A 27,177-nucleotide genomic window follows, 5' to 3' on the forward strand; every position below is an offset into this window, starting at 1 on the left:
ATATAATGGAAGAAATACTAACTAATAAATTTTAAAATTAACTTCTTGAAAAATATTTGGGAATATCTATACAGTTTAAGTAACAAATATACAAGTTTAAACAAAGATACCATTTAGTATTGCTAAGAACAGTAAGCAAGTACAATTTAGTGTAAAGGGAGTCAGATAAAAATCAGAGAATTCCATCCTAACATAAGTTACTATAAAGTCTTAGACAAGACCCTCAATTGTGCTGGCTCTACCAGTTTTCTCATTAGCAAAATGAGAGGATTCACTAGATGGTCTCCACTTACAAATCCAGCATTATGATTCTACAATTTATGAGACAATAGAAATTCTTCAAGAGTTTTGAAATACTAGGCAAAAAAAAAAAATTTTAAAAATCCTACTATAAGGGCAAAATATATAATATACATATAGATAATGCAAATATAAACCAAACAAATAGAGAACATGGTATAGAAAATTCACAAATTTAGAATGAATATATTCCAAAAGGTAAACTTCTTAGTTTTTTAAATAATTTAATTATACATTTGAGAACAAATGAAACATATCTGTCCCTTGTAGAAATAGGAATTAGGTCCCTAAGGTAGTTTATCCTTTATAACCTCAAACATGTATGAATATATAGTATATAATATATATTCTATGCTTATATTTATAACTTAAAAAGGGGAAAATATTCATTTGACTTTTCAAACATCGTTAGGAAAAAAATCAGTTCAATACATTTTCCCAGTGTTTTCCAACCAGAGCACTAAACACATTAATTCTTTGTGAAATTTCTATCCATTTTTATTTGTAGACCCTATATCTATTCAGTCTTCAGCAACTGGTTATAATGACTTTTAAAATTTCTAAGTACTGTGGAATAAAACTTTGGTAAACACGACTTTGGTAATTAAGCTCTAATAAATTTAATAATATAAAAATTACTATCTGGAACCTTAAGCAATCTCCAAACAAAAGAGAATGTGACAGACATGTTTTAAATAATTTTATTTCAAAAAGTCCAAAGGAGTCGACTAAGTTAAAAATTTAAGGTAACAAATTAATGACCCTGAATCTTGCTGAGAGCTGTGTTTCTTTTTCAACAAGAAACAGGTACTCATGAGAAAGGATGAGATGGAATTGAACAGCCCTCATCATATTCAGCTGACAGATACACTTTGTTTCACCTATGAAAAAATTTAAATTTTTTCCATCAATTTCCAACATTTCAAAAGAGAACATTTTACTTTAAATACGATTGCTGGCTTTTCTTAAAAGAAAATTAACATATTAGTAATCCTGAACCTGTATTTCCGTGTGGTAACAGGAGATTAAAACATCCTCCTTTATAAAGGGCACCATGGTTTCTTACACACTGTACTGTATTACTCATCTGTGTTTAACTGGGTAGCAAGGCAATTGAGTTTGACACCTCTGGTATAAGCTATGACAAAATTTAATTACCGTTTATAGTTCATAGGTTTTATGATATGTTTATTTAATAAAATAACTATCATAAGTAAGTAAATTGTTTCTAACTGCATGCATATTTGTGGAAGATAAAGTTTTTTAAAGAAGTACTTCAGCTGATAAAGGAATGATATATTTAGAATATCACAATTTTGCATAACAGATCCCAGTATTGGGCATCAAGAGCTAATATTACCAAACCAGGCAATCAATATTATGTGCCTCTTAAACCCTAAGTAGCAGGTTTGCCCCCTCCACCACCACTGTGCTCTAAGAAAGAACCGGCCCTAGCTGGTTTGGCTCAGTAGATAGAGCACTGGCCTGCAGCCTGAAGGGTCCCAGGTTTGATTCGGGTCAAGGGAACATGCCTGGTTGCGGGCTCAATACCCAGTAGTGGGTGTGCAGGAGGAGCCGATCAATGATTCTCTCTCATCATTGATGTTTCTAGCTCTCCTTCTCCCTTCCTCTCTGAAATCAATAAAAATACATTTTATAAAAAAGAAATAAAAAAGAAACAGTAACAGATCAAGTATCTATCAATTTACAGAAAATACAGAAGTCAGAAACCTGATAAAGGACCCCACAGTGGTACAATCAACAAACTCAGACTGCCCAAAACTCAACAGGACAAATAACCTAATTTCTTAAACAAATAAATTACAAAGAAAAAAGGGATAGAGGAAGAACCTATAGGCTAAGAGACATCTCACAATTGCTATGTGCAGACCTTACTTGAAACCTGATCTGAAAAAAACTGTGTATGTGTGATTGAACTGGAATGGAAATTTGAATACTAATGAATTATTATTATTACTAGTGGCCCAGTGCACGAATTTGTGCACATTGAAGGGAAATTAATTAAAAGAAGTATTTTAATATCACTATTCGCCCTTCTCTATAATATAAAGTGTCAACCAAATTCACGATCGACAATGACAGATGGAAACACACGCATGTTTGGTGCCAGTGAGAGTTTTATATGTATCGTGCATGAGCAAGTCAACTTAGCCTTTATAGATATAGAACAAACTTGCTTAATTAAACCTGCTTTCTGATTTAGCTAAACTTTTTCCAGCCCAGTGAAGCACCCCATCTTCCCTTTCAGGTAATTGTCAGCAACACAGCAATAAATATCAACACGAAGCACATTATTATTGTAGATCATGCAGGGAGAACAAAGGGTAAAATATTTAACTGCAGCAGTGTTTGACTATATTCTGTGCAGTGAGAAAACCTGAAGTTGTTGTTTTCAAGGTCCACCATTTCTTACTTCTTTTCAATCGGGTCAAGTTGCTAAACTTTCTAAATCTCCATTTTCCGGCTAATGAAAACAAAATAGGATTCCACTGAGTCTCCTATCTACCTACTCCAGGACTTCTGTGAGGATCAAATGAGATGAGGCATGGGAAAATACATCACAGACATTTGGTTACAGTGTAATATGTTTCCACCTGGCTATAAAGCAAGTCGTGTTCCTGGGTTGAAGAAACTCCAAGGAGGCTAGTCACTAGGGAGAGGAAGCCGGGCATTGCTACTTGAGGTGGCCTGTGGGGATCAGGCCAAAACCCGCAGTCCAACGCCGCCTGCTGCTCCTGCTCATCCCGGCCCCACTACAACTGCCGCAGGCTCGCGCCCTGTCAGTCCTGATCAGGAGAGGCTTGTGATCAGGAGAGGCTTGCACCGCAGCAGCTGCGTTCGCCAGCTGTGAGCCCTGTGTCTGGCGCCCATCCCAAGGGGGGGTGCAGGGCTGGGATGCGATCGGCCCTCCAGCGGGCGGTGGGATGCCCTTGCTGGCCTGGGATCCGGATGCATCCAGCTGATGTTCACGCTGGTTGTCGGGAGCCACCTGGCAGCCGCTTTTATATCATTTCTTCCTGGCAGAGTGTCTAGGAAGGGAAGTGGCCGCAGTGCCCAAGGCCAACTTCTAGGAGGCTGGCGGCGCTGTCAGGATCCTGTCAGGATCGTGTTGGCGGCGCAGGTCCACTGGTGCTGGGCCCTTCTCCAGAGATTGGAACTGCAGAACTACTGAGGGAGTGAGTGGCTGCCGCCAGGACGGGTTAGTCAGCTGAGCGGAGCTCCCACTGTGGGAGCGCACTAACATCAAGTGGCAGCTCCTGTGTTGAGTGTCTGCCCCCTAGTGGTCAGTGCGTGTCATAGCGACCAGTCATTTGGTTGCTTAGGCTTTTATATATATAGATTATTATTGTTATTATTATTATTTAGGGATTGGTAATACTACTAGGATTATGTTTGACAAAGGAAGTCTTATTTTATAGATACATATAAAATAGGTATTGAAGAATAAATTAATATGTCTAAATTTGCTTCAAAATAACTTGAGAAGAAATGACTAGAATGAGAAATAAAACCAGATAGCCATTAAGTGATGAGTACATGAAGGTTATATTATCTGATCATTTCTGAATATCTGAAACTGTCCCTATCAAAGGGTTAAAAATATTTAATTGTCTTTCCTTAGTGTTCTATGGAAAGAAGTCATGTCAATACCTGACATTAAGTATAGTCTCTTTTGTGATTAAAAAGTACCAGGGAGGGCTACATGATTTATACACCTCAACAGGTATGAGTGATCAAACATTCTCAACAGAATATGTTTCCTGGTATTTAAGTTAAAAAATAAATAAAATAAAAAATAAAAGGTTATTGCACTAGCCAGAGTGGCTAAGTGGTTAGAGTGCCATCAGCCCAAACACCAAAGGGCTGCAGATTTGATTCCTGGTCAAGGGCACATACCTGGTTGCAGGTTCCATCCCCAGACCTGGTTGGGGCGCATGCAGGAGGCAACCAACAGATGTGTTTCTTTCACATCAATGTATTGCTCTCCCCCTTCCCTCCCTCCCTTACACTCACCCTAAAAAAAAAAAAAAGAAAAAAAAATATCCTCGGGTGAGGATTATCAAAACAAACAAAAAAGGTTGTTTTTGGTGTTTTATACACATCTGTAATAAAAGTTCTTGGGGGAAAAAACACTTACCTACATGACTGTTGAAATGTGCAAAGTTAGCAAAATTGGCTGTAGCTGATGACTGAGAAGCTGGAGCAGCAAATATGTCTGAGCCAAGATCACTTAAAAGGTCAAACTTCTTTTCCTGCTGCTGTCCTTGAGAGCGACCTACAACAGGGGACTATAAACCACATATTAGCTATAAAGAGTTTCCAGTCAGATCTGCTAAATTTTTACCACACTATTCCCAACTAATCAAGCTTAAAACACAGTTTAAAAATTACACAGTCTTCTATTTGTGGTTTTGGTACTTTGATATTTTTTAAAAAGCACCAATTTTCACTATCTATTCCTAAATTATCTCTCAATTTTAATTACAGAGTCAAAAGCAAAGAAACACAATTACAATAGTGATCACACCTCACAAGAAAGGATGGACTTACTGCTAAGCCAGCGATAAGACTTTCACAGAATACATCCTTTATACATAAGAAGAGTTACAAAATACTGGCTTAACCCCTCTCTTCATTTTTCACTCAAACTTTCTGTAAAACAGAGCAATTTATCCAAATGCCCTAGTATGCATTATTAAAAGAGTGGGATTTAATTCAAATAGTACCATGCCTCAGAATCATTCTTGTGTAGGGTAGACGCTGTAATGTCACACAGTAACAGATTTGTCACAGCTCAGTCAACTGTAATGAAGTACAGAAGTACAAACTTTAGGTACCACTTATCAAAAACTTTCAGTCTATTCAGTTTTTTAGAATAAGATATATACTGCAATGCAAAGACACCTGTGCTTTACAAATCGGGCATGGGGGGGGATTACATTGCTTGAGAAATCCTTTCCTATAAAAGTACATCACAGAGGCTATATTGTTCTGACTCTGATGGTTATCACAGATTCATGTTTTATAATGTATATTATATAACAGATAGCTATAGCAATATTCCTGTAGACCTTCACAAAGCTGTGGAGAATTCAAAGAAATTCATATTAGCAACAGCAAAGGAGCAAATAAATACACATTCCAACCACTTAACCAACAATGCTTTAATGTAATATAAACCACTGGCACATAATGCTACTGGCATACAAAGTTATACTATTGTTTTTTAAAAAGTCTCAAATTCATGGCATTCAGTCCTCAAGTAGAAGCCTCTACAAAGACTTAATGACTACTCACCTGACTAGGTGTGCCCTTATTTAGGTGCAGGGCTGGTGCTGAATCTCCTAAAAGAGATTTCAGTGGTTTGACCTCAGGTGTGCTGCTTGTGCTACTGGCAGAGGAGCCTGAAATAGATGCATGAACAGATGCCACTACTTTGGCTTGTTCTGGTGGGACATACCTAAAACACATGAAAAGTTGAACAGGTAGTTAATTAAGAAAAATTTAGGAAATGTCATACTCAAAAATGATAAACAAAATTCTAATTTTGCATGAATGTTGATATTAATCTTATTTCAAATCCCTCTAGGGCCCTGTTTTGGTAGCTCAGATAGTTACATCATCCTGTCCCGGTACACCAAGTTTGTGAGTTCAATCTGCACTCAAGGCACATACAAGAATCAACCACTGAATGTATAAGTAAATGGAACAAAAATTGATGTTTCTCTTTCTCTCTCACTCTCCCTTTCTACTTCCCTCCCTAAAAACCAATAAATTTTTTGAAAATCCTCTTGTAATTTACTTAGTTTTTCTAAGATAAACAAAATAAGTTAACTGCTTTTTTATAAGACAGCAGACCAATCGTGATGAATAGTTAATATTATAATTAAATTTTTTAAAACTAAAGTATTTTAAGATCATAAGTAACATTTGGAAACAGAACAGAAAGCAGGGAAAACATTACAGTTAAGTCTAAAATATAAAGGCTTATTACAAATCTATAAGAATAAGGTCAACAGCCCGATTTTTAAATGGGCAGAAGCAACTCACAAAGGGAGATATAGAAATGAAAACACTTTTAACCTAATTCATTAGCATTTGATGTGAGTGTAAACGTTACAAATTTTGTTGCTATCTATTAAAATATGTTACTAGGTATGCTCTGTGCCCCAGAAATGCCTCTGCAGAACTCATCCTTAGGAATTAACTGAATGAGTGTACACAGATACATGTACATGTATGTTACCACAGCACTCTTAAATCTGCTTAATGTAACAATACACAGCTATTCTTTTGACACAGAAAGATGTCCAGGTTACTTTACGGTCTTTCAGGTTTGATCCCAGTTGTGTAAATACAGATTCACAGGAGGAAGGGAGTAAAGAAAGAAAAGAAAGGCAGTAAAAATATAATGCCCCAATATCGGCAATGCTGATCTCTAGAGTTAGGAATATGTGAGAGCTTTTTCACTCCTTGTATATCTGGGTTTTCTCCTTCCTCCCCAACCCTCTTTTCAGGTAGGTGGAGAAAGCTGAAAAAACGGTTAAGAGCACATATCCATTCCAGAGACAGTTCAAATCCCAGCTCCACTACTCAATAGCTGTGAAACCTAAGGCAAACTACTTCAACTCTTGGTGCCTAGGATTTCTCATCTATAAAGTGAAGATATGGTTGCTGTGAAGCAAAAACGAGTTAACATTTGTAAAGTACTTGGAACAGTTCCTGATATAGGTGTTAGCTACGTTAAGTGTTAGCTACTATCAAATTACACATTAATCACAAAAAATAAAACTGCTTTGCTTTTTCCAGTAAATGGGAGATGATGGAATATGACAATGAATAGAGGAAGTTATGCTTTCCTATAATTTGGCAAACCACTGATGATATCAATTTTTGAGTACAGCCACATCTTATCAAAGGATAAAACCAAATACTAGCACTTAGTTCAAAAGACTCATCTGACTAAAAGTAATAAGCTAAACGTATAACATAGGAAAAGTTTGAAAATTGGTCAAAAGAACTATTTAAAATCCCTTTAGGTGACAATAGTCTTATTGTTTTAAGAATAGTTGCTCAAAGTAGGGATTTTTAGGAAGTCTGCATTTGGAGAGCTCTTATGCCTTATTAAAAACCAACTGCACTGTTCTCTAGTTACATGTCACAGGTGTGAGGAGCATGGCTTTAAAATGCACAGCCCCTGGCCCTCCTGAATGGTCACTCCCCCTTCCCACCCAGCAATTAAAATTCTCATTTACTGTTAATCTTGTTACTACTATCCTGTTTCTTAGGGCAGAAAAAAAAAATAACACAAATTATAATTACTTGAGGTTTACAGTTACTTGGATTATATTTTGAATGGGTAAATTTCATTATTGTTTACTATTATTATTATAAATTTGGGGAAATATATGGTTTTATTTCTATTGACTCTTATTCACACAAAATTATCTTGCTAACTGAAGGTAAACTATCTCAAATTCCAGCTAAGTCCTATTCAAACTAATATTCTGAATTAGTAAAACTACTGAGAAAATAAAAAATTAGGCCAGGGCTATATAAGAAGAATACATTATGGGGTGGAAGGTCTCTAGGAAATTAACTAAAGTGGTAAAAATATAATTACATATATCATTTTAAAAGAATCATTTATGACACCATGCTTTCACTGTCACCCCATTTTCTAAAATTTTCCTCAACTAATTTTTACTGGTATATTTTATCTACATTCACACCTAATGGTATCTAGTGCTGCTGAATATAGCCCAGGCTAATCTTGCCTTGCAAAATGCAGTCTCCTCAAAAGAACAGTAAGAATACAAAGTTCGCAGAGCACTAAAATCAGAGCTACTTCTTTCTAATGTGCTCAATGAATACAGGTAGAGACACTTCACTTAAAAACCACAGCAAGTATTCCCTCAGGACCAAAACAGGCTCTTGACCGTATCATTCTCTGGGTCAAAATACAGCTCCTCAGAAAACAATAAGCCATTTATCTCTTCGTTATCTATTTCATTTGTTACTCTCTCCTTCATCTTCTTAGCCATCCCCGTAAGGAAAAATATACACTACTGAATATTGATAAAGAAACTAAGAATTCATCATTAATGAGTCTCAATAAATTGACTTAAGTTGTGCTCATATAGCTAAAAATTAAGAGCCCAAAGTAAACTCTAGCTCCACCCTGTTCTGCTTTAAGGGGTTTACTAGCCACATGTCCAACCTATTTTATTTAATTTTAAAATTTACCATCTGATAGAGTGAGGGGGGTATAAAGGCTCCCTTCTTAACCAGGTAGTAAAATGATTTCTTGGATGGGAAGTAAGGGATGTTTTGAGCAAAGACTTACTGAAAGCTGCAGTTAAGTGGATAGATTGTGAGTGGACCACATGAGAGCTTTAGCATAGTGCTTAGTTAGTATACAGAAGAATCTAAATAAATACTTGCTAAATAAAGATATTAAGAAAGGCTTTATAAGACTAAAAGTATCTAAGGAAGCTAACGGGGCTACAGAAGGATTCAAAGGAAGGATCCCTAACTTTCAAAAAAAGGGTAGGAGGCCTGGTAATTACAAGGAACAGGCTGCTGAGTTAAGATAAAGTAGAAATAAAGGTTTTTGGAAACCAAATCCAATAAAAAGCCAAAGTATAATGGGTATCTATCTACCTACCCACCTATTCCTTTATTTCCTATCTACCTAACCTGCCTATTTCCTTCCTACCTCCCTCCCTTCTTTCCTTCCTTATGTCAGACTAATCTTACCCATAATTAATATAATTTGGAAAACCTTTGCTCTAAATACAAACTATTCACTCACCATCTTTTCTTTTCATATTTTTCTTGTAGGAACTCTTTCACTTTTTGTGGATCCCTGAAGTCTGGAATTGCTGAAGATCTATCATCAAATAATCCTAGCCAAATCTGTTTACAGACCTTTGGAAAGAATTAAAAAAAAGTGTTATAAATCAACATCTTCACTTAATGAAATGTAAAGGGACAATTATTATCTCTCAAAAAACTAACCTACTTAATTGTAATAATACTGCTTTCAACGAGAATATTTATTACAATGAGAAATGAAGAGGCAACAAATGAACTGAATTTATTGTTACAGTGTACAGTAAAATCTTAGGAACAGCATCATAAAGAACAGCACTTCATAGGGAAACAAATAGTGAAATGGGATTGGAGAGGACCTGGGATTTTTTGTTGTTGGAACGATCAAGACTATAAGCTCTTAGCAAACCATGTACCCTTTATGAACCTCAGTTACCTCACTCCATAAAACAGAATAAACTAGACCCGTAGCAATTTCAAAAATCCTTGATAGGTTCAAAAATCAACCAAAAAGAACAAACAAAAATTACTAGAATCATAAACAATTTGCTAGTAAAGAATAACAACAACAGAAATATAAGGCAGATACAACTCTAGCTGTATAGTTGCCTCCTATGCATTTTTTCCTCCTAATGGCTAAAAAATGAGAACCTGAGCTATTTAACTTTTTAGACAAATCAAAGAAATGAAATGATGAAGAACTCAAATAGGACGCAAAAGCATAAAGAAAACAATGAAGAAAATTTTACAAAGTAGTCTTCATCAAAATTAAGTTGCTCTTCAAAAAACTAATATATTGAAAAGGCAAGCTACCAACTCATAAAAAGTATTTGCAAAACATGTAAGAACTTGAAGAAACTTGAATGCAGAAAATACAAAAATTTTCTTAAAACTCAATTATAATAAAGACAAAAAATTGTTTAAAAGAATGGGAAAATTTTATAACCACTTTACCAAAATGCAGCCCAACACCATTAGTCATATGGAAAATGCAATTAAACAACACTGAGATCCCACTACACAGATACTACTAGAATGGCTAAAAATAAAAAGATTGACCTTATCTTGTATTAGTGAGAATGTGGAACACTAGGAACTCTCAAGAATGTAAAATGGTACAACCACTTTGAGAAAGTTGGCAATCTCTTAAAAGTTAAACATACACCTACCATATGGCCCTGCAATCCCATTACTAAGTATCTATCCAAGAAAAATAAAAGCACATGTCCACACTCAGATCTGTACACAAATGTCCACAGCAGCATTGTTGATAATACCTCTAAACTGTTAATAAAATAACCCAAATGTCCATCAACAGGTAAATAGATAAATTTTGGAATATCCAAATAGGAGACTCATCAGCAGTAAAAAGAACTATTGATTCAAACAAGTACATAAATAAACCTCAAGATAATTATGCTGATTGACGGAAGTCAGACATCCACCCCCAAAAGTACATACTGTATGATTCTATTCATTTAAATTTTTAGAAAATATAACTCATCTATAGTGATGGAAAGCAGATCAAATGGATACATTACAAAGGGACAGAAAAAAAAAACCCTTGGGAATGATAAAAATGTGTGCTATCTTATCATTGTAGTCATGGCTTCACATATGTCAAAACTCTTCAAATTAGACACTGGAAATAAGTACAAGTTCTTGTAATTAATTATTCCTCAATAAAGCTATAAAAACAAGTCCACAAGTTTCCAAAATTGTATTATTTTGAAGAATACCAATTTTAATACTGCAAAAAGAACACAGTATCTAGCTTCAAAAGCTTGACAGAAATTTGAGAAATCAGAGAAGGAAATGCAGCATCTTTCTCAATCTTACCTGCTCACTGAAGTGGGTAAGGGAGGACAGGAAAAAAGACTCACCCCTTTTCTTATCAAATACCAACCATGTTTCAAAACATTTCTTCTGGCTCCTTCAATACAAATACTACTATAACCTCATTAAGGCAGAAAAGCTGACACGTCACTGCGAGGCCTGGGCTAAGATGAAATCTCATTATAAAAACATTTAAGAGGCAAAAAAAAAAAAAGTGCAGACACCCAGGAATGGTAATGCAACTTACTGCCAGAAATGCCATAAACCCTGTAGTGACCCAGCTTCTGCAATAGTATTTAGCTACTTAAAAAGAACCACAAGAGACTGTCCTTAGCCAGAAAATTGACTAATAATTCCCCAAAAATGTAATTTTAAAAGATTCTGTGACTTTACAGTTACATTCAAAATGGGAAAAGTGGAAGTTTCTAATTCTTCTATTTTTTAAAAAAATGTTTCCATTGATTTTTAGAGAGAGAAGAAGGGAGAGGGATAGAGAGCCAGAAACATAGATGAAAGAGAAACATTATTGATCAGCAACTCCTCCACACCCCCTTTTGGGGATCAAGCCTGAAACCTAGGCATGTGCTGTGACCAGGAATCAAACCAGTGACCTCTTGGTTAATGGGTCGACACTCAACCACTGAGCTACACTAGCCAGGCTAATTTTTCTATTTTAAAAATTCCCAAACAAGAAAACAAGAGATATGGTAGTCATTTGCCCAAAGAATTATTAACTGTAACTCACAGAATTAGTTCAGGATACCAAATACCATAAACATTTAGACTTTACATTCCAAAACCCCTGTTAACTACCACATATAAAAACAGTCCTTTATAATAAAAGCCTAATATGCTAAGTGTCCGGTCGTCCATTCACCCAATCAAAGTATAATATGCTAATGATATGCTAAGGCTGCTCAACCGCTTACTATGACATGCACTGACGACCAGGGGGCAGACGCTCCAACCAGTAGGTTAGCTTGCTGCTGGGGTCCGGCCGATCAGGACTGAGTGAGATGGACCGGACATGCCCTGGAGCCCTCCTATAGTCCCTCCCCAGCTGGCCAACCACCTGCGTCCCTCCCAGGCCCCGATTGTGCATCTCGGTGGGATCCCTCGGCCTGGTCTGTACCCTCTTGCAATCTGGGACCCGGGGGATGTCGGAGAGCTGGTTTCAGCCCGATCCCACAGGCCAGGCTGGGGACCCCACTGGTGCACAAATTCATGCACCAGGCCTCTAGTTAATCCTATCTAATAAAAGAAAAACAAGCAAATTGACCGTACCTCCGCTATGCCCACAAGCCACGCCCACCAGCCAATCAGGAGCGAGTATGCAAATTAACCCGACCAAGATGGTGGCGACCACGGAGCTGAAGTGAGCAGGAGGCTTGGGTTGCCCCCGGCAATGGAGGAAGCCAAGCTTCCCGCCCGCCCTGGCCAGCTCTGGCCTCCGCTCAAGGCTACAAAGTTTCAAATATAGAAGATAAATAAATCCCAGATACCTGCTTCCAGCCAGCCCTGGCCTCCGCTCAAGGAGGCGCTGAAAAAAAAAAAAAGCAAAAAAGGAGGGGCTGGGAGCTTGGGTAGCCGAGGGCTGTGGCCAGCCTGCAAACAGCCATCAGCCCCTCACCCAGGCTGTCCAGGCACCCCAGCAGGACCCCCACCCTGACCCGGGACACCCTTCAGGGCAAACCAGCCTGCCCCCACCCGTGCACCAGGTCTCTATCTATACTAATAAAAGGGTAATATGCTAATTAGACTGGGAGACCTTCCAGGAGACCTTCTGGACTTTCTTCTGGACAAAGCCATGATGGCGGGGCCGAGGTAGAGGCGGTCAGAGGCCAAGAGGGGAGGGCAGTTGTGGGTGATCAGGCCAGGATGGGATGGCAGTTATGGGTGATCAGGCTGGTGGGGGTAAGCAGACCAGCAGGAGGGCCAGTTGGGGGTGAACAGGCCGTCAGTGGGGGTCAGTTGGAGGTGATCAGGACAGCGGGATGGGGGGGCAGTTTGGAGTGAGCAGGCCAGCAGTGGGCATTTGGGGGCAAGCTGGCCAGTGAGGAGGGAAGGTGGGAGCAAGCAGGCCAGCAGTGGGGGGGCAGCTGGGGGTGAGCAGGTCAGCAGGGGAGGCAGTTGGGGATGAGCACACTGGCAAGGGGGGCAGTTTGGGGTGATCAGGCTGGCAGTGGGGGGGGGCATTTGGGGGCGAGCAGGCTGGCGGCGTGGGGCAGTTGGGGGTGAGCAGGCTGGCAGGCAGAGTGGTTAGGGGCAATCAGGCAGGCAGGCAGGCAGGTGAGCAGTTAGGAGCCAGCAATCCCGAATTGCGAGAAGGATGTCCGACTGCCGGTTTAGGCCCGATCCCTGTAAACTGGCAGTAGGACATCCTTCGAGGGGTCCCAGATTGGAGAGGGTGCAGGCCGGGCTGAGGAACACCCCAACCCCCACCCCACCATGCACAAATTTCATGCACCAGGCCACTAGTGAATAATAAGTAACATACAAACACATTTTTAAAAGATGGATTGAACAGGGAGAAGGGAATGGGACATATCTACAATACTATCAACAATAACAAATATATTTTTTAAAAAGATAGATTGAAGACAGATGATAAAGTCATTGTCTTGGCACTCATCATGGGAATACAAAGCAAAATGAAGTGCTTGATGGTAAACTTATAGATATTTGACATGAGCAGCCAGTAGGATTTGCGCAAAATTCTTTACTAACTGCTGATAGTTTTGCTCCTTCTCTTGGATAGGCCAAACTGCTAGGGAAAATCATTCAAACTAACTGCTTGGGTCCACTACAAATTAATGCTGTGTCACTAACAGAGCTTCTTCACATTCTTAGCTCTTATTTCTAGCTACATTACCCCACAAAGGCTATTCTAGGTTGCTCAAAATCCTAAACCTTATCTGCCACTCTTGGCAATGGAGTTAAGTGAAATGGCTTTCAAAATGGAATTCCTTAATTCCCTGGACTGGTAGCATCTGAGTCACTTAAAAACTTGTTGTAATGTAAATTTTCAGGAGCCAATGAGACCTATGAAATCAGAACCTCTGGAAGTAGCAAGCCCGCCAAGTGATTGTGAAATAGGCCAAACTAATGCTTTAGAAAAATCTCAGCCAGCAGATGGAAACTTCCTTTCCATATATATATACTATACACTTCTGGCATTTCTCAAATTTACTTAAGACACTAAACCTGTTACTAGGCAAGGTTCTTTCAACAGAGACAGTGTTCCGGGGACACAGTGTCTATAGTTTCTGTGACCCAGTCACATTTTAGTCCTTGAAAAGTTCGTTTCTGCTCCCTAGAACTGCTCTTTCAGGTTTGTAGATTTGCTGATAAGAAAGTATCAAGTTCTATTTTCTGCTTATTTTGCTTTCTTTGTTTTTTGTTTTAGCAAAATAATAAACATCATCAACTCAAAAGGGAAGGCTTGTCAAGGTTGAAGGTGAATAGAGTGAATCCACTACAACTGCAGGCAGCATTTAGAATCTGTGGTCATGAGTATTAAAAATGAAACTAGTTAGAATAGTGTTTTCCTCCAGGCTCACCTGGCTGTTTAGGTACAAAGTAGGTAGAGTGTTGGCTTTAATTAAGTAAAATATGATGAGTTCAAAGGGAATGATTAGAACAGGCCATGGAATCTAAGGTAGACGAAAAAACACGAGAATATGATGAATGATGGACAAGAAAGAAGTTTCACTTTAGTGGGCCGGAGGTCCTGACAGTTGTCCCAAAACTGCTTGACTTAGAAAAATGAGAGGAATGAGCTGGGAAGAAAGAAGCAGTAGAGGTGAGAGAATAGGATGCTTGAACTTGAAATCTGAGAGGTGATATAGTTACTGATCTAGTCTAAAATAGGATGAAAACTCACTGGAAATAAGAAGTCAAGGAATTCAGGAAATCAAATTATCTATTACTAGAGGCCCGATGCATGAAAATTCAAGCAAGAGTAGGCCTTCCTTCCCCCGGCTGCTGGCACGGGCTTCCCTCCGGCACCCGGGACCCGGGACCCGGGACCCGGGCTGGCTTCCCTCTGGCCCTGGTGTTGTCAGGAAGGACACCCGGAATGACATCCGGTCTAATTAGCATATTACCCTTTTATTATTATAGATTATGATAATCATGTGGCTTATATGGACACTGGAATTGGCAGAAGTGACTTACACTAGTGGAAAAAAGGACACGTAAGATGCTTAAATCTATAATCAATGAGGGGAGTGCCTGATATGACTGCAGCAAGAAACAGCAAGTGATAAAATCTATTGACTTGAGGATCACGGGCCTGGAGGACCAGAAACATCACTGAGGACCCAGATACCTAAAAGCCATCATCTGAAATGACGGAATTAGTTATGATGACCTCTGTGGGGGAGTGGATAATCAGTCCTAATTACAGAATAATGTAGTGGTTGTGGTAGTTATAAGCCTAGACAAGGGAACTCTGTTTAATAATAGTACCTGATTCACAGGAATGTTGGAAGGAATGAGTTAACATATGTTTTGCACTCAGAACAGGCATATAGAATGAACTTTAAATAGTGTTACTTATTACTTTGGGGCCTGGTCTCTTAAGTGGTTCTGCTGACCTCTTCTCTCCCCCCCCCCTCTCCGCCCCTTTCACTGTGGGTGGTGGTTAGGCCCTGCTGAAGGATTATGGAGTGATGAAGAAAGCAAGACCTGGAAGTAGAAATCTCACCAGAAAGAAACACAGGTAATGTAATGGGGTCTCCATTTATTCCTGCTGCAGATAGAATCAAAGTGGTCCTGATGGGACAATCTCTCTCCTCTAAGCTTCCATAGCACTTTGTGCCTCTCACATGAAACTCATTACAAACTGCCTTATATTACAATTCCTGAGAATATATCTTATTTACTTCTGAATTCCCCACAATGCTTAAAACAATGGGTAGTGCCGTAATTGTTCAGTAAGCATATTACTCAAAAATGGATCTTACAGTGGAATTAAAAATAGCCACATACCAGCTAAGAGAATAAATTCATCAAATTGTCAGAATAAATTTTCCTTATTCTAGTGCTAATCCACTTTAGAATTGCAATTGTAATAGATACTGACAATCTAAAATATTTTAAAGTATACTTATCAATCAGATAGCCACTGGAAACAGATGGCACACTGGGTTTGGGTCAAGTTTAATAGAGACTGTTTACAATGCATAGGTAGGCTTTGAAGAAATCACAAGTGAGTACTGTACCCCAAGGTTAGTAACAGCAGGGCCTAACCACCACCCACAGTGGAAGGGGCGGAGAGAGGGAGGGGGGAAGAGGTCAGCAGAACCTTAAACAAAAGGACTACTTGATGGAGCTGTGATTTTCAATGGAAGGATGAGCCAGACTGTGGATGTCCCACAGGAACCAAGTTAAGAAGTATCCTAACCTCTCCCTCCTTCTTTTCTTTGATCTGCTGACAATGTCCCCCCACAGTCAGACCAGATCCAACTAGAAGCCAGGAGGCAAGAAAGCCCATTTGTGTATCCAGACAAACTAGTTGCCTGGAGCCAGAGCTGGTCAAGATTCCAGCTGTAAGGGCAGATGAAAGGTATTCCAACACAGCACCCAAATCATAACAAATATATGCAGTGCAAACAATTTAATAAAATCAATTAGGAACACCAAAAACAGGAAATTTCCTTACCAATTCTCAATTACTCATATATAAAAAGATAAGAAAACAGTGTTATATCAGGTTTGAGAAGGAAAATAGATGAGGGTAGTGATAATACAGCTTTGTAATCAATCCTCTCAGGGACAGCAAAATAGAGCAGAAAATTGCTGGAATGGATATTTCATTTATTCAGGCACTTATTTTCATAAGTATACGAAGAATAAAATATGACAGGACTGCTTGCAACCTGTATGTAGAAAGATATAAAAATATGGAAAGGACAGAAAGATGCTCTGAAATTAGAAAATCTTTTTTTTTTCATTAAGCCAATCTATATACATCCAACTAGATTTGACTCTTATTGTCCTTTTTCTCCTTAATGGAAAGATGGAGGATTACTGCCTCCTCCTGTGTGTAAGATATAATTACACCATTTCATAATACTGCCCACAAAATACAGGAATTGGACACTTGAAGAATTGAATAATTCATGAACAAGTAACTAATATCCACATTTTGAAGAGGGTAAGAAAAAAGGAATAGAAATAAATATTAACAAATGGGAAATACCATTAAAGGCTCTCTGGAGAGCTACCATGAATTTATACACAACTCTACAATCAACATATTACTTTGCACTAAAAGGAAAAAACAATTTTTACCTTAAAATTTTCTCCAAAAAAAATCCAGTCAGAAAAATATCTCAAATACCTTTATCAAACATATGCAATGATTCAAGTTAAATATACTGGAAAAACAAGTCCACTGTTAACATTTCCTATACTCATCCAGACTATATTTGCAGGACTATCCTATAGTTCTAGACCACTAACTGATAGATATTTCTCAGTAGGCTATCTGAAGAATATATACTCATTATATATTGAAATGAGAAAAAAAACACTATCCATGTGCCTCATGCAGGAGAAAGCTCTAGTCAGTCCTGCCATTTATATTCATCATTCTAGGTTTGTTTTACAGTGGCCAGCAAACTGCAGCTCGTGAGCCACATGCGGCTCTTTGGACCCTTAAGTTTTTAGCAAAGGCCAGCTTAGGAGTACCCTAACTAAGTTAATAACAATGTACCTACCTATATAGTTTAAGTTTAAAAAATTTGGCTCTCAAAAGAAATTTCAATCGTTGTACTGTTGATATTTGGCTCTGTTGTCTAATGAGTTTGCCGACCACTGGCCTAGGAGATCGCTCTGACTCCTGTCGACTCTATGAATGAGTGATGCCCACAATGTCCTATTCTCAACAATCCTGCTCAGCTCCTGTGGACTCATGCCTCTGATTTCTTTTACAGTCAATCCATCTCATATTTGGTCTTCCTCTTTTCCTGCTACTTTCTATTTTCCCTGCATTGTCTTTTCCAAAGAATCCTGCCTTCTCATGATGTGCTAGAACTAGGACAGCTTCAGTTTTGTCATTTTTTTGCCTCCGGTGATGTTTCAGGCTTAATTTGCTCTAGGACCCACCTGTTTGTATTTTCTGGCAGTCCAAGGTATCCACAGAGTGCTCCTCCAACACCATATTTCAAATGAATCTTTTTTTTCCTATCAGCCTCCTCCATCGTCCAACTTTTGTATCCACATATAGAAATTGGGAATCTTTTTAGACTGTGAAGGGGACCAAAGTTTTGCCTTTTGGGATATTGATTTTAAGCTAGTTATTACAAACAAAAGACTAAGAAAGAACCTTTGACTCTCCTCACCTGCCGAAAAGAATTTAAAAAAGAAAAATCTGGGGCATCTCCTTTGCATTACACTATAAACTCAATAGGGAAGACAAGAAGAAATTGGCAAAGGCCTATCCTTGGACTTCCTTCTGTGTCCCACTGTTTCTGGGTGGCTCAGCAAGAATTTGTTTACCATGTTTGCTCCTTCTCCTTTACCTGTGAATTGCTTACTTTGCCTTTGAAATCCCAGACCTTTGTCCCCTTCCACTCCTTAGTTCAGAATGGCATATAAACGTTAACTGTACACTGGGTTTCAGGTCTCATATTCTTATGCCATCCCTGCATGAACATCCATAATAAATTTTAGACATTTCCTCCTGTTAATTTGTCTCATTTGATTATCCCAGTCAGAACCTAAAAAGGTGGGAGGAAAATTGTTTTTTGCATTCCACGGTATATTCCATCTTAAAATTTGGTTTTATAAAAATGTACTTGCAAGAGCTAGAACTTATGAGTCACTGAAAACTGGCTATATGTGCAGATCATTAAGACACCAGAGCCTTTGTGAACCAGAAACAAGAATAGATCCGTGAAGGATTATCAGATTTATGAAATATCAAATCCAATTTATTTAATCCAGTGTTTTTTTTCAATTTAAGAACAAACTACATTATAATGGCTTCCTCATTAGCATAAGTGTCAAATTATTCATCACAGCCAATTTGGGCCCCACAAGATTCTAATATCCTGATTAACTCTCCAAACTCCTATCAGCATCACTCTTTCCAGTAACACAGGCCTCCCCAAAGTCTTCCCTAACCAACGCATCCAAAGAGGCAACATCCACCACACCAAACTTCAAATACCACTTATCCCAACATGTTATTTATTTTCACACCCTTTATATCAGTTTCTGAATGTAAATTTCATAAGGCAGGAACCTTCTCTCTCTGAGTCACCACTATTTGTAACTCAGTGCCACCACTACTTGCATACTATGGTAGACACAAAATAAATATCTGGTGCATGAGTGAAAGCAACTTCCTAACAGTCCTGAAATATATGTACAGTACAATTATCTTTTTCTCCTTCGTTCCATCTGAAGTATACATGCTGACCTAGAATATTTAACTTACCAACTTACTTATGCAAAGTAATAAATTAACTGATGCAAATTCTCATCATATATAGGCCAGAGATTAGCAAGTTACACTTCACAGGTTAAATCTGGCCTAAGACCTATGTTTGCAGCTAAAGTTCAATTGGAACACAGCCACACCCACTTATTATCTATTGCCTATAGCGCTTTTTTGGTAGTTACAAAAGAGACTATATGGTCCACAAAGCCTAATATTTACTATCTGATCCTTTATAGAAAAAGTCTGTCTACCCAACTTACCTGAAACCACGGACTTACTATGATGCCATCCCAGCATCCATGAACAGTAACAATTTAAATAGGGTAATAAGTAAAATCCTGTTTTAGAGTCTGGTTATGTAATGTGCAGGGAGAATATTAGAGATGAGCATAAAAAGAAGCCTTTCCTGGAGGAAGGACTTTCCAAAGACAATTTACTATACTTACATATTCCCTTGAATAAAGGAGAAAAAGTACTAGAGTAAGTTTCAGGGAAGATTAGTAAGTGTTTAACACTTGTTTTCTAAGTAACTGATAAGTACAAAGAAATAGAAAAGATAAGGGGAGCAAATATTTAGAACACTAGAGAGAAATTAAGTAGTGTCAATAGCGAAAAAACTTACTTGCAAGTGTCTGTGGGTTGTGAAGGAGACCAGTAGCTCTAATTCAGACACCTACTATGGAGGCTTAGTAAAAGGCAGTATACACAACTCAGCACATCCCATGCCTTATTTCATTTAATGTCTCTAATGTCAGATAGAACTGTATTCCAGTTAGGCTGCAAAGAACCACAATCCAGCCACCAGATCAGATAAAACAAGTTTAGAGAGGCATACAACAATGCTTGAAGAAAACAAGACAAAAAAACTTTATTGGAACCTGGGTTGCAAATAGGAAGATATTTGGGACCCAGGTGGTCTGAGTATTTCCAAAGCCCTCTCTCCACGTCACATACACACTCCCACCCCAAACAACACAGAGATTATCACTTTTGTTTCTCACGCTATGTCTAATCCTGCTCTTTCTATCTTAGTAGTATAATTTTTTCCTGTTTATTCATTAGATAGCACATCAAGTGATTCATCACTTAAATCCAGTTTCTGTGAACCTGAATTCAATTTCCTACGAGAGGATCTGATTAATCACCAGCCCCAGGGTTAGGTATTCATTCCTGGTCCAATCAGCTGTGCATTTTGTGGTTTTCTTGGGACAGGAAGTCTTCCCCTCTTCTTCCCTCAGTAAGGTGCATTAGCTTGGTAAGCATACACGTTTATTCATGAATGTGCTTCGCAAATTATAGTTTTATAAATGAAGATTTTATTTCATTTTTGAAACAGAATAGTTTTGGGGAAATTGCCCTACTTTCTCAAACTAAGATGTCAAATTACCCTGTATGGGTAACAAAACAATTATTCTGCCTTTTAATTTTGTTTTCGTTGTCTTTTAACAAGTTTCCACGTTTTAGCTAGTTACATTTACCAATTTTTACTTCTTTATTTCTTCCACTGCTTTTAGTCTATCAAGTCCTTACACATTTAAATGTTAAATACATAGTCAGCTGTATTTTCTAAAATTTTTACAATCACTTGTTTTTTTATTGTCCACCCCAAGTCATCCTTAAACAGTCTGTTTTACAGAAAGCTACAATAGTGGAAAGAAGTCACATACACTCTTTATTCAGAGTCTTTACTGTTAACATTGCTATATCATTCTTTCAAGATAGATACAATTTTTTCCTAACCATTTAACCATTTGTAAATCATAAGCATCTACAAACGAAAGCTGTGGACCTTTTTTAAATTAAATTCAAAATATTGTGGCAGTTAACTGGTTAAATTAGAAACATGAACATTCACTCATAAATGTATTTCTCCTCAAAATAAGAATTCTTTTATATAACCACAGCTAAATTATCAAAATCAGGAAATCAACATTTTATATTATTATTATTTAATCCACAGCCAATTATCACAAAAAGCTTCTTTAGAGCAAGCATGTCAAACTCAAAGACTAACACAGGCCAAATAAACAAGGTTTAAGTTTATGTGGGCCGCAAAAAAACAAAAGCTTCAATTTTCATAGAAACATAGGTTTATTTCGATAGAGACATGCTGAATACAAAGGGCTGAAATAAATGAGTAATTGTTTACATAAAATAGAACATTTTAATAAAAATTAATATTTTTCTTGAACATTAACTTACCAGACACTGAATAACTGCACAATTAATAAGTGTAATGCAAATAAACCTATTTTTCTTGTTCTCCGAAAGCAAAATATTTCCTGTTGCGCACACCAAACAAGTCAGTACAAGACTAATGACGTGCCAATCAGAAATAGTGCGCCAGCGCATAAGGGAAATGAATGCAACACGATTACAGTAATCAGACATTAGCGAACATTGTAGTTCGTTATTAATAATCCTATCTAATAAAGAGAGAATATGCTAACTGACTCTCAACGCCATTGCAAAGATGGCGGTGCCCACAACCAATAAGGAGGGAATATGCTAATTGACTGCCACGCCCTCAAAGATGGCGGCTCCCACAGCCACAAGATGGTAGTGCCCAGTCCCCTCAGTCCCACTGGGGTGGCAGGTGGGTCCGGCCTCTCTGTGCACCTGCCTCCGGAGCCCCCCAGTCCCCACAGCCGCCCAGGACCGGCCCGAGGCACAAGCAAGCCTCAGATGGCAGCTGCCCAGCCACCCAGGGCCGCCCAAGGCGCAGGTATCCAGGGCTGTCCGAGGCTTGCGCTTGGCAGTGGCAGCAGCAGAGGTGTGATGGGGGCGTCGCCTTCCTCTGATTGCTGGGTCACCTCCCTCCCCTGAGGGCTCCTGCACTGTGAGAGGGGGAAGGCTGGGCTGAGGGACTCCCCCTCCAGTGCATGAATTTTCATGCACCGGGGCTCTAGTTCTGTATAACAGGATATTGTAAAAATTAAAAGTTACGAAATTTTTATTAAAACATTGTTTACATACTGTTATATTGGCTGGGCCAAAAAATATTCATTGTGGGTTGCATGTGGCCCTTGGGTGCCAGAGGGAAGCTGGTGCCAGCAACTAGGGGAAGGAAGGCCTACTCTTGCACAAATTTTCATGCATCAGGCCTCTAGTCCTATATAATAAAAGTCTAATATGCTAAGTGTCTGGTATTCCACTCGTCCATCAACTAATCAAAGTGTAATATGCTGATATGCTAAGGCCGCTCAACTGCTTGCTATGACGTACTCTGACCACCAAGGGGCAGATGCTCCAACTGGTACAGTGGTCGGCAAACTCATTAGTCAACAGAGCCAAATATCAACAGTACAATAACTGAAATTAATTTTGAGGGCCAAATTTTTTAAACTTAAACTATATAGGTAGGTACATTGTTATTAACTTAATTAGGGTACTCCTAAGCTGGCCTTTGCTAAAAACTCAAGGGTCCAAAGAGCCGCATGTGGCTCTCGAGCCATGGTTTGCCGACCACTGGACTTGTAGGTTAGCTTGCTACTGAGGTCTGGCCGATCAGGACTGAGTGAGATGGGCCGGACACGCCCTGGAGCCCTTCTGCGGTCCCTTCCTGGCTGGCCAACCTCGCGCGTCCCTCCCCAGCCCCGATCGTGCACCAGTGGGGTCCCTTGGCCTGGTCTGCGCCTTCTCGCAATCCAGGACCCCTCAGGGGATGTTGGAGAGCCGGTGGGCCGGACACGCCCTGGAGCCCTTCTGCGGTCCCTTCCTGGCTGGCCAACCTCGCGCGTCCCTCCCCAGCCCCGATCGTGCACCAGTGGGGTCCCTTGGCCTGGTCTGCGCCTTCTCGCAATCCAGGACCCCTCAGGGGATGTTGGAGAGCCGGTGTCGGCCCAATCCCACAGACCAGGCCAGGGGACCCCACTGGTGCACAAATTCGTGCACCAGGTCTCTAGTAAATTAATAAAATCTGAAGAACAGAAGGATTGATTCAAAAATTAAGAGCTTCAGGGAACTGTGAAACAATAGCAAAATGTCTAGCATACATGCAGTTTGAAGCTTCAGATGTTGAGCAGGAAGGAAGCAGAAAAAAAATTTTGAAGAAAAAAATGGTAAAAAAAAATGTACAACTTGATGAAACACAAATTTATAGATTAAGAAGCTCAGCAAACCCCAAGAAGGAGAAAACACACACACACTACACAGACATTAAAGTCACACTCTTAAAAAGTTAAAAAACTTCAAATTGACGTATCACTACAGAGGAACAATATAAATATCAGATAATTCTCTACATTTTGCACTGAACAATAAAATATAACATATTAAAATTTGTGCAAAGCAGTTAAAGCAAAACTTAGAGAAATTTACTGCTTTAAGATAATATTAGAAGAGAAAGTTCTCAAATCAATGACCTTAGGTTCCACCTTAACAAGCTAAGGAAAGCAAATAACCCAAAGTCATAGTTTATAGAGCAAAATTATTACAGACCCTATCCTAATATATAAAAGAGCTAGGTGCTGTCACGACCGAACCCCCGCCCCCCCCAAGTCGCTAGCCATAAGGGAGTGGTGGCGGTGGTGACTATAGAGCGTTGGCAGCAGTGAATTTCACGTAGCAGTCGCGGGGCAGGAGGAGCCTTGCGGAGCAGTGCTGGAAGTTTTGCAGAGCGTCCAGCAGCGAGCTTCGTGGGGCGGCAGCAAGGGGCAGGGGGAGCCTCGCGGAGCAGTGGTGGGGCGGGGGGAGTTTTGTGGAGCAGTGGCGGGGCAGGAGGAATTTTGTGGAGCATGGCAGGGCGAGAGGAGCCTCAAGGAGCAGTCGAGGGGCCATGAGCATCGCAGAGCATCCCGGGGCAGGGAGCTTCATGTAGCCTTACAGGGCAGCAGAGTCCAGCAACGAAGGGCAGGCTAGGCCTAGGGACCCTAACCATGCACGATTTCGTGCACACTGGGCCTCTAGTACACATTATAAAATAGGAACTATTATGAATAACTGTTCATCAATAAATATGACAATTGAGATGCAATAGGCAAATTCCCTGAAAAATACAACTCATCAAAACTGAAACAAGAAACAGATAACCACCCTGGGTCACTTTCATTCTCTGTCCCAGTGGCACTCAGATCCCAGTGCTCCTTTCTGTCCTCCCAAGAGCCCAGTCATTATTTGAGCAGCTGGCCAAAGGTGACTGTGTCATCAACTCCCAAAGGAGACTGATACCAGCAGCTTCCAATAGGGGAGGGGGATTATGAGGACAGAAAGGGACAAGTGACTTGCTCTCCGTATCAAACAATGGTAGATCACTCTAATGACCATATAAATTTGGCTGGGTGGCCATAGTTTGCCACCTCTGACCCAGAATATGTAAAGCAACCTTTTAAAAAAATGAAACTGAGGGGCTTGCATTAGCTGACTTCAAGACTTACTTCAACACAGTGTGATACTGGCCTTTATTCATTAAGAATGAATAACTTACTGATATATTCACATAAGTACCAATGAATAAATAAATGACACTGAATAGAGAGCCCAGAAACATACCAATATTTATAAAGTCATCTCATTTTTTGACAAAGACTCCAAAGCAATCCATTGAAGAAAGTGTTTTGAACAAACGAAGCTGGAACAATATAGATTCATGAAAATATCTGAACTTTGACATGATACATACACTAAAATTAATGAGATGATTCATAGATGTAAACATAAAAACTAAAGCTTTCAGAGCTTCTAAAATATAAAATGAGATTATTCTCATTCGAGAGCAGGCGGAGATTTCTTAAAAGAGAATAGAGAAAGTAGTAATTATAGAACTACGAATTGTTGTTATTTTACCAAAAAGCAAACTTCTGCTTATCAAAAGACACCAACATAAAAATAAATGAGTAAGCCACAGACTGAGAGAAAATATTCACTAAACTTATATCTGACAATGAAGAATGAATAAGTTATTGATATATTCACATAAAAGAATAGTGCTCAGTAACAGAGAGGAACAAGCTGCATAACTCAAAATAAGTTTTATGCACACACAAAAAGCACATTCTTTATAACTTTACTTATATGAAATGAATAAAAATCAAAACAGTGGGTGCCTCTGGAAGGGAGGGATTAAATAGGAAGGGATGTCTGGGAACTTTTGGGATGATGGCTTTGTTCTATATCTCTATAGAGCTTCGGGTTACCAAACTAGATGCATTTATCAAAACTATTCTAGCCCTGGCTGGTTTGGCTCAGTGGATAGAGCATAGTCCTGCAAACTGAAAGGTCCCAGGTTCTATTCCGGTCAAGGGCACATGCTCAGGTTGTGGGCTCGATCCCCAGTGGGGGACTTGCAGGAGGCAGCCGATCCATGATTCTCTCTCATCTCTCATCATAGATGTTTCTATCTCTCTCTCCCTCTTCCTTCCTCTCTGAAATCAATAAAAATATATTTTAAAAAAAAACTATTCTAAAGGTAACACTTAAGATTTTTACATTTCACTATATGTAAATTATAGCTCAAAAAATTAACAAATAATGAATTGTAATGTAATTAATGATATACTAAAGATTTTAGGTGTAATGTGAAGTAACATTTGCAACTTATTTTGAAATGCCATAAAAAATATGATGACTAGCTAATGGATACATAGATATTTGCTAAGTATAGCACAATGTTTACTGTACTTGCATAATTTCTCAAATTTTATGTATATTTGAATATTTCATAATAAAATGTTGGGGGGGGGGGGATACAGATTTGGCTGTTGTGCCATGGCTTTGAGCAGCCTCTGACCGAGATCAGAGTCTTATAATGGCCATTCATGAGTGGGAGTTTTGAGAGTCACTGAAGCAGGTAGCCGAACCAATCACGCTCACCCCAATCCGATCTCCCCCGCCCCTACAAGCAGAGCAGGTGCTGCATTACAGCATTCACACTACCAGGATACCCTATTCACCTGCACTAAGACCTATGGCACCACACTACACTAGATGGCACAAAGTAGAACAAGTTCTGGTACCAGATGGATGCTCGCAGTCACCCTATCCTTAAAAAGATCCCAGAATTACAGGTCAGTATGAGCTAGTCCTAGGGGAATTAGTGGGATCCATGGTCCAGTAGAATACTGAGAAAACGTATCTAAATCTTCAATAAGTTCCTGCTAGACATGGCCTCTGGCTACTCTTATACACAGCTGATCTTGCCTGCGCAGGATGGCTTGAATTTCATGAAACAGAACCAAGAATATCATCAGCAATCCTTCAAAAATCTATGGGCCCAGAGCCTATTTCAACTTTCTTCTTACCAGTTCATAAAGCACCCCACAACCAGATGGCACCCTCTGTTGCCAAGATGAATGCCAGATACTGTCCTAGAAGCCAAATAGGCTCCCTGCTCTGTAGTAAGAATCCAGCATCAATTTTCAGGAGCCTGAGCAGCAGCAGATGCTGGAGCAATGGAAAAGACATAGGTGAATGACTAAAACTGAGATGTGTACCGTGGAGCACCTGTGTTATGAGTTTGCTGCAAGGCCTGGAAGCCACCTGAGCGGCAGTGTTTCCCAGGGACTTAATGAGATGGCAGGGCCCCCAGGTTACAGAGTATCCAGACCCAGAGTAGCTACCAGGTCTGAGCACTGCCTCTCTCTGTCCTGACACAAACCTGACTCTCTCCTATAGATCAAGTAATACAGGCCCCAAAAAGTTGCCTGCCAGCGAGGCCTTTGCAGGTCAGACTGTGATCTTTTGAGCCTCCAATCCTTTATCAGCAGTTTTAAAACCCATATTTCCATTCATAACAT

At 39.3% G+C, this 27,177-nt stretch overlaps 1 protein-coding gene across 6 annotated transcripts in view; it reads right to left on the bottom strand.

The window, feature by feature from the left end:
- Positions 1 to 27,177, bottom strand: part of AGFG1 (ArfGAP with FG repeats 1) — a 75,737-nt gene that overhangs the window by 20,039 nt on the left and 28,521 nt on the right. For all 6 annotated transcript variants that reach the window (XM_054722888.1, XM_054722887.1, XM_054722891.1 and 3 more), the window contains exons 3-5: positions 9,137 to 9,252; positions 5,620 to 5,782; positions 4,460 to 4,610 (exon numbers count right to left, since the gene is read on the bottom strand). In XM_054722888.1, coding sequence (XP_054578863.1) covers positions 4,460 to 4,610; positions 5,620 to 5,782; positions 9,137 to 9,252 — 430 coding nt within the window. The remainder of the gene's footprint in view (positions 1 to 4,459; positions 4,611 to 5,619; positions 5,783 to 9,136; positions 9,253 to 27,177) is intronic.

This window comes from Eptesicus fuscus, chromosome 11 (genome assembly GCF_027574615.1).
Source record: "Eptesicus fuscus isolate TK198812 chromosome 11, DD_ASM_mEF_20220401, whole genome shotgun sequence".
In the NCBI taxonomy this organism is placed as follows: Eukaryota; Metazoa; Chordata; class Mammalia; order Chiroptera; family Vespertilionidae; genus Eptesicus; species Eptesicus fuscus.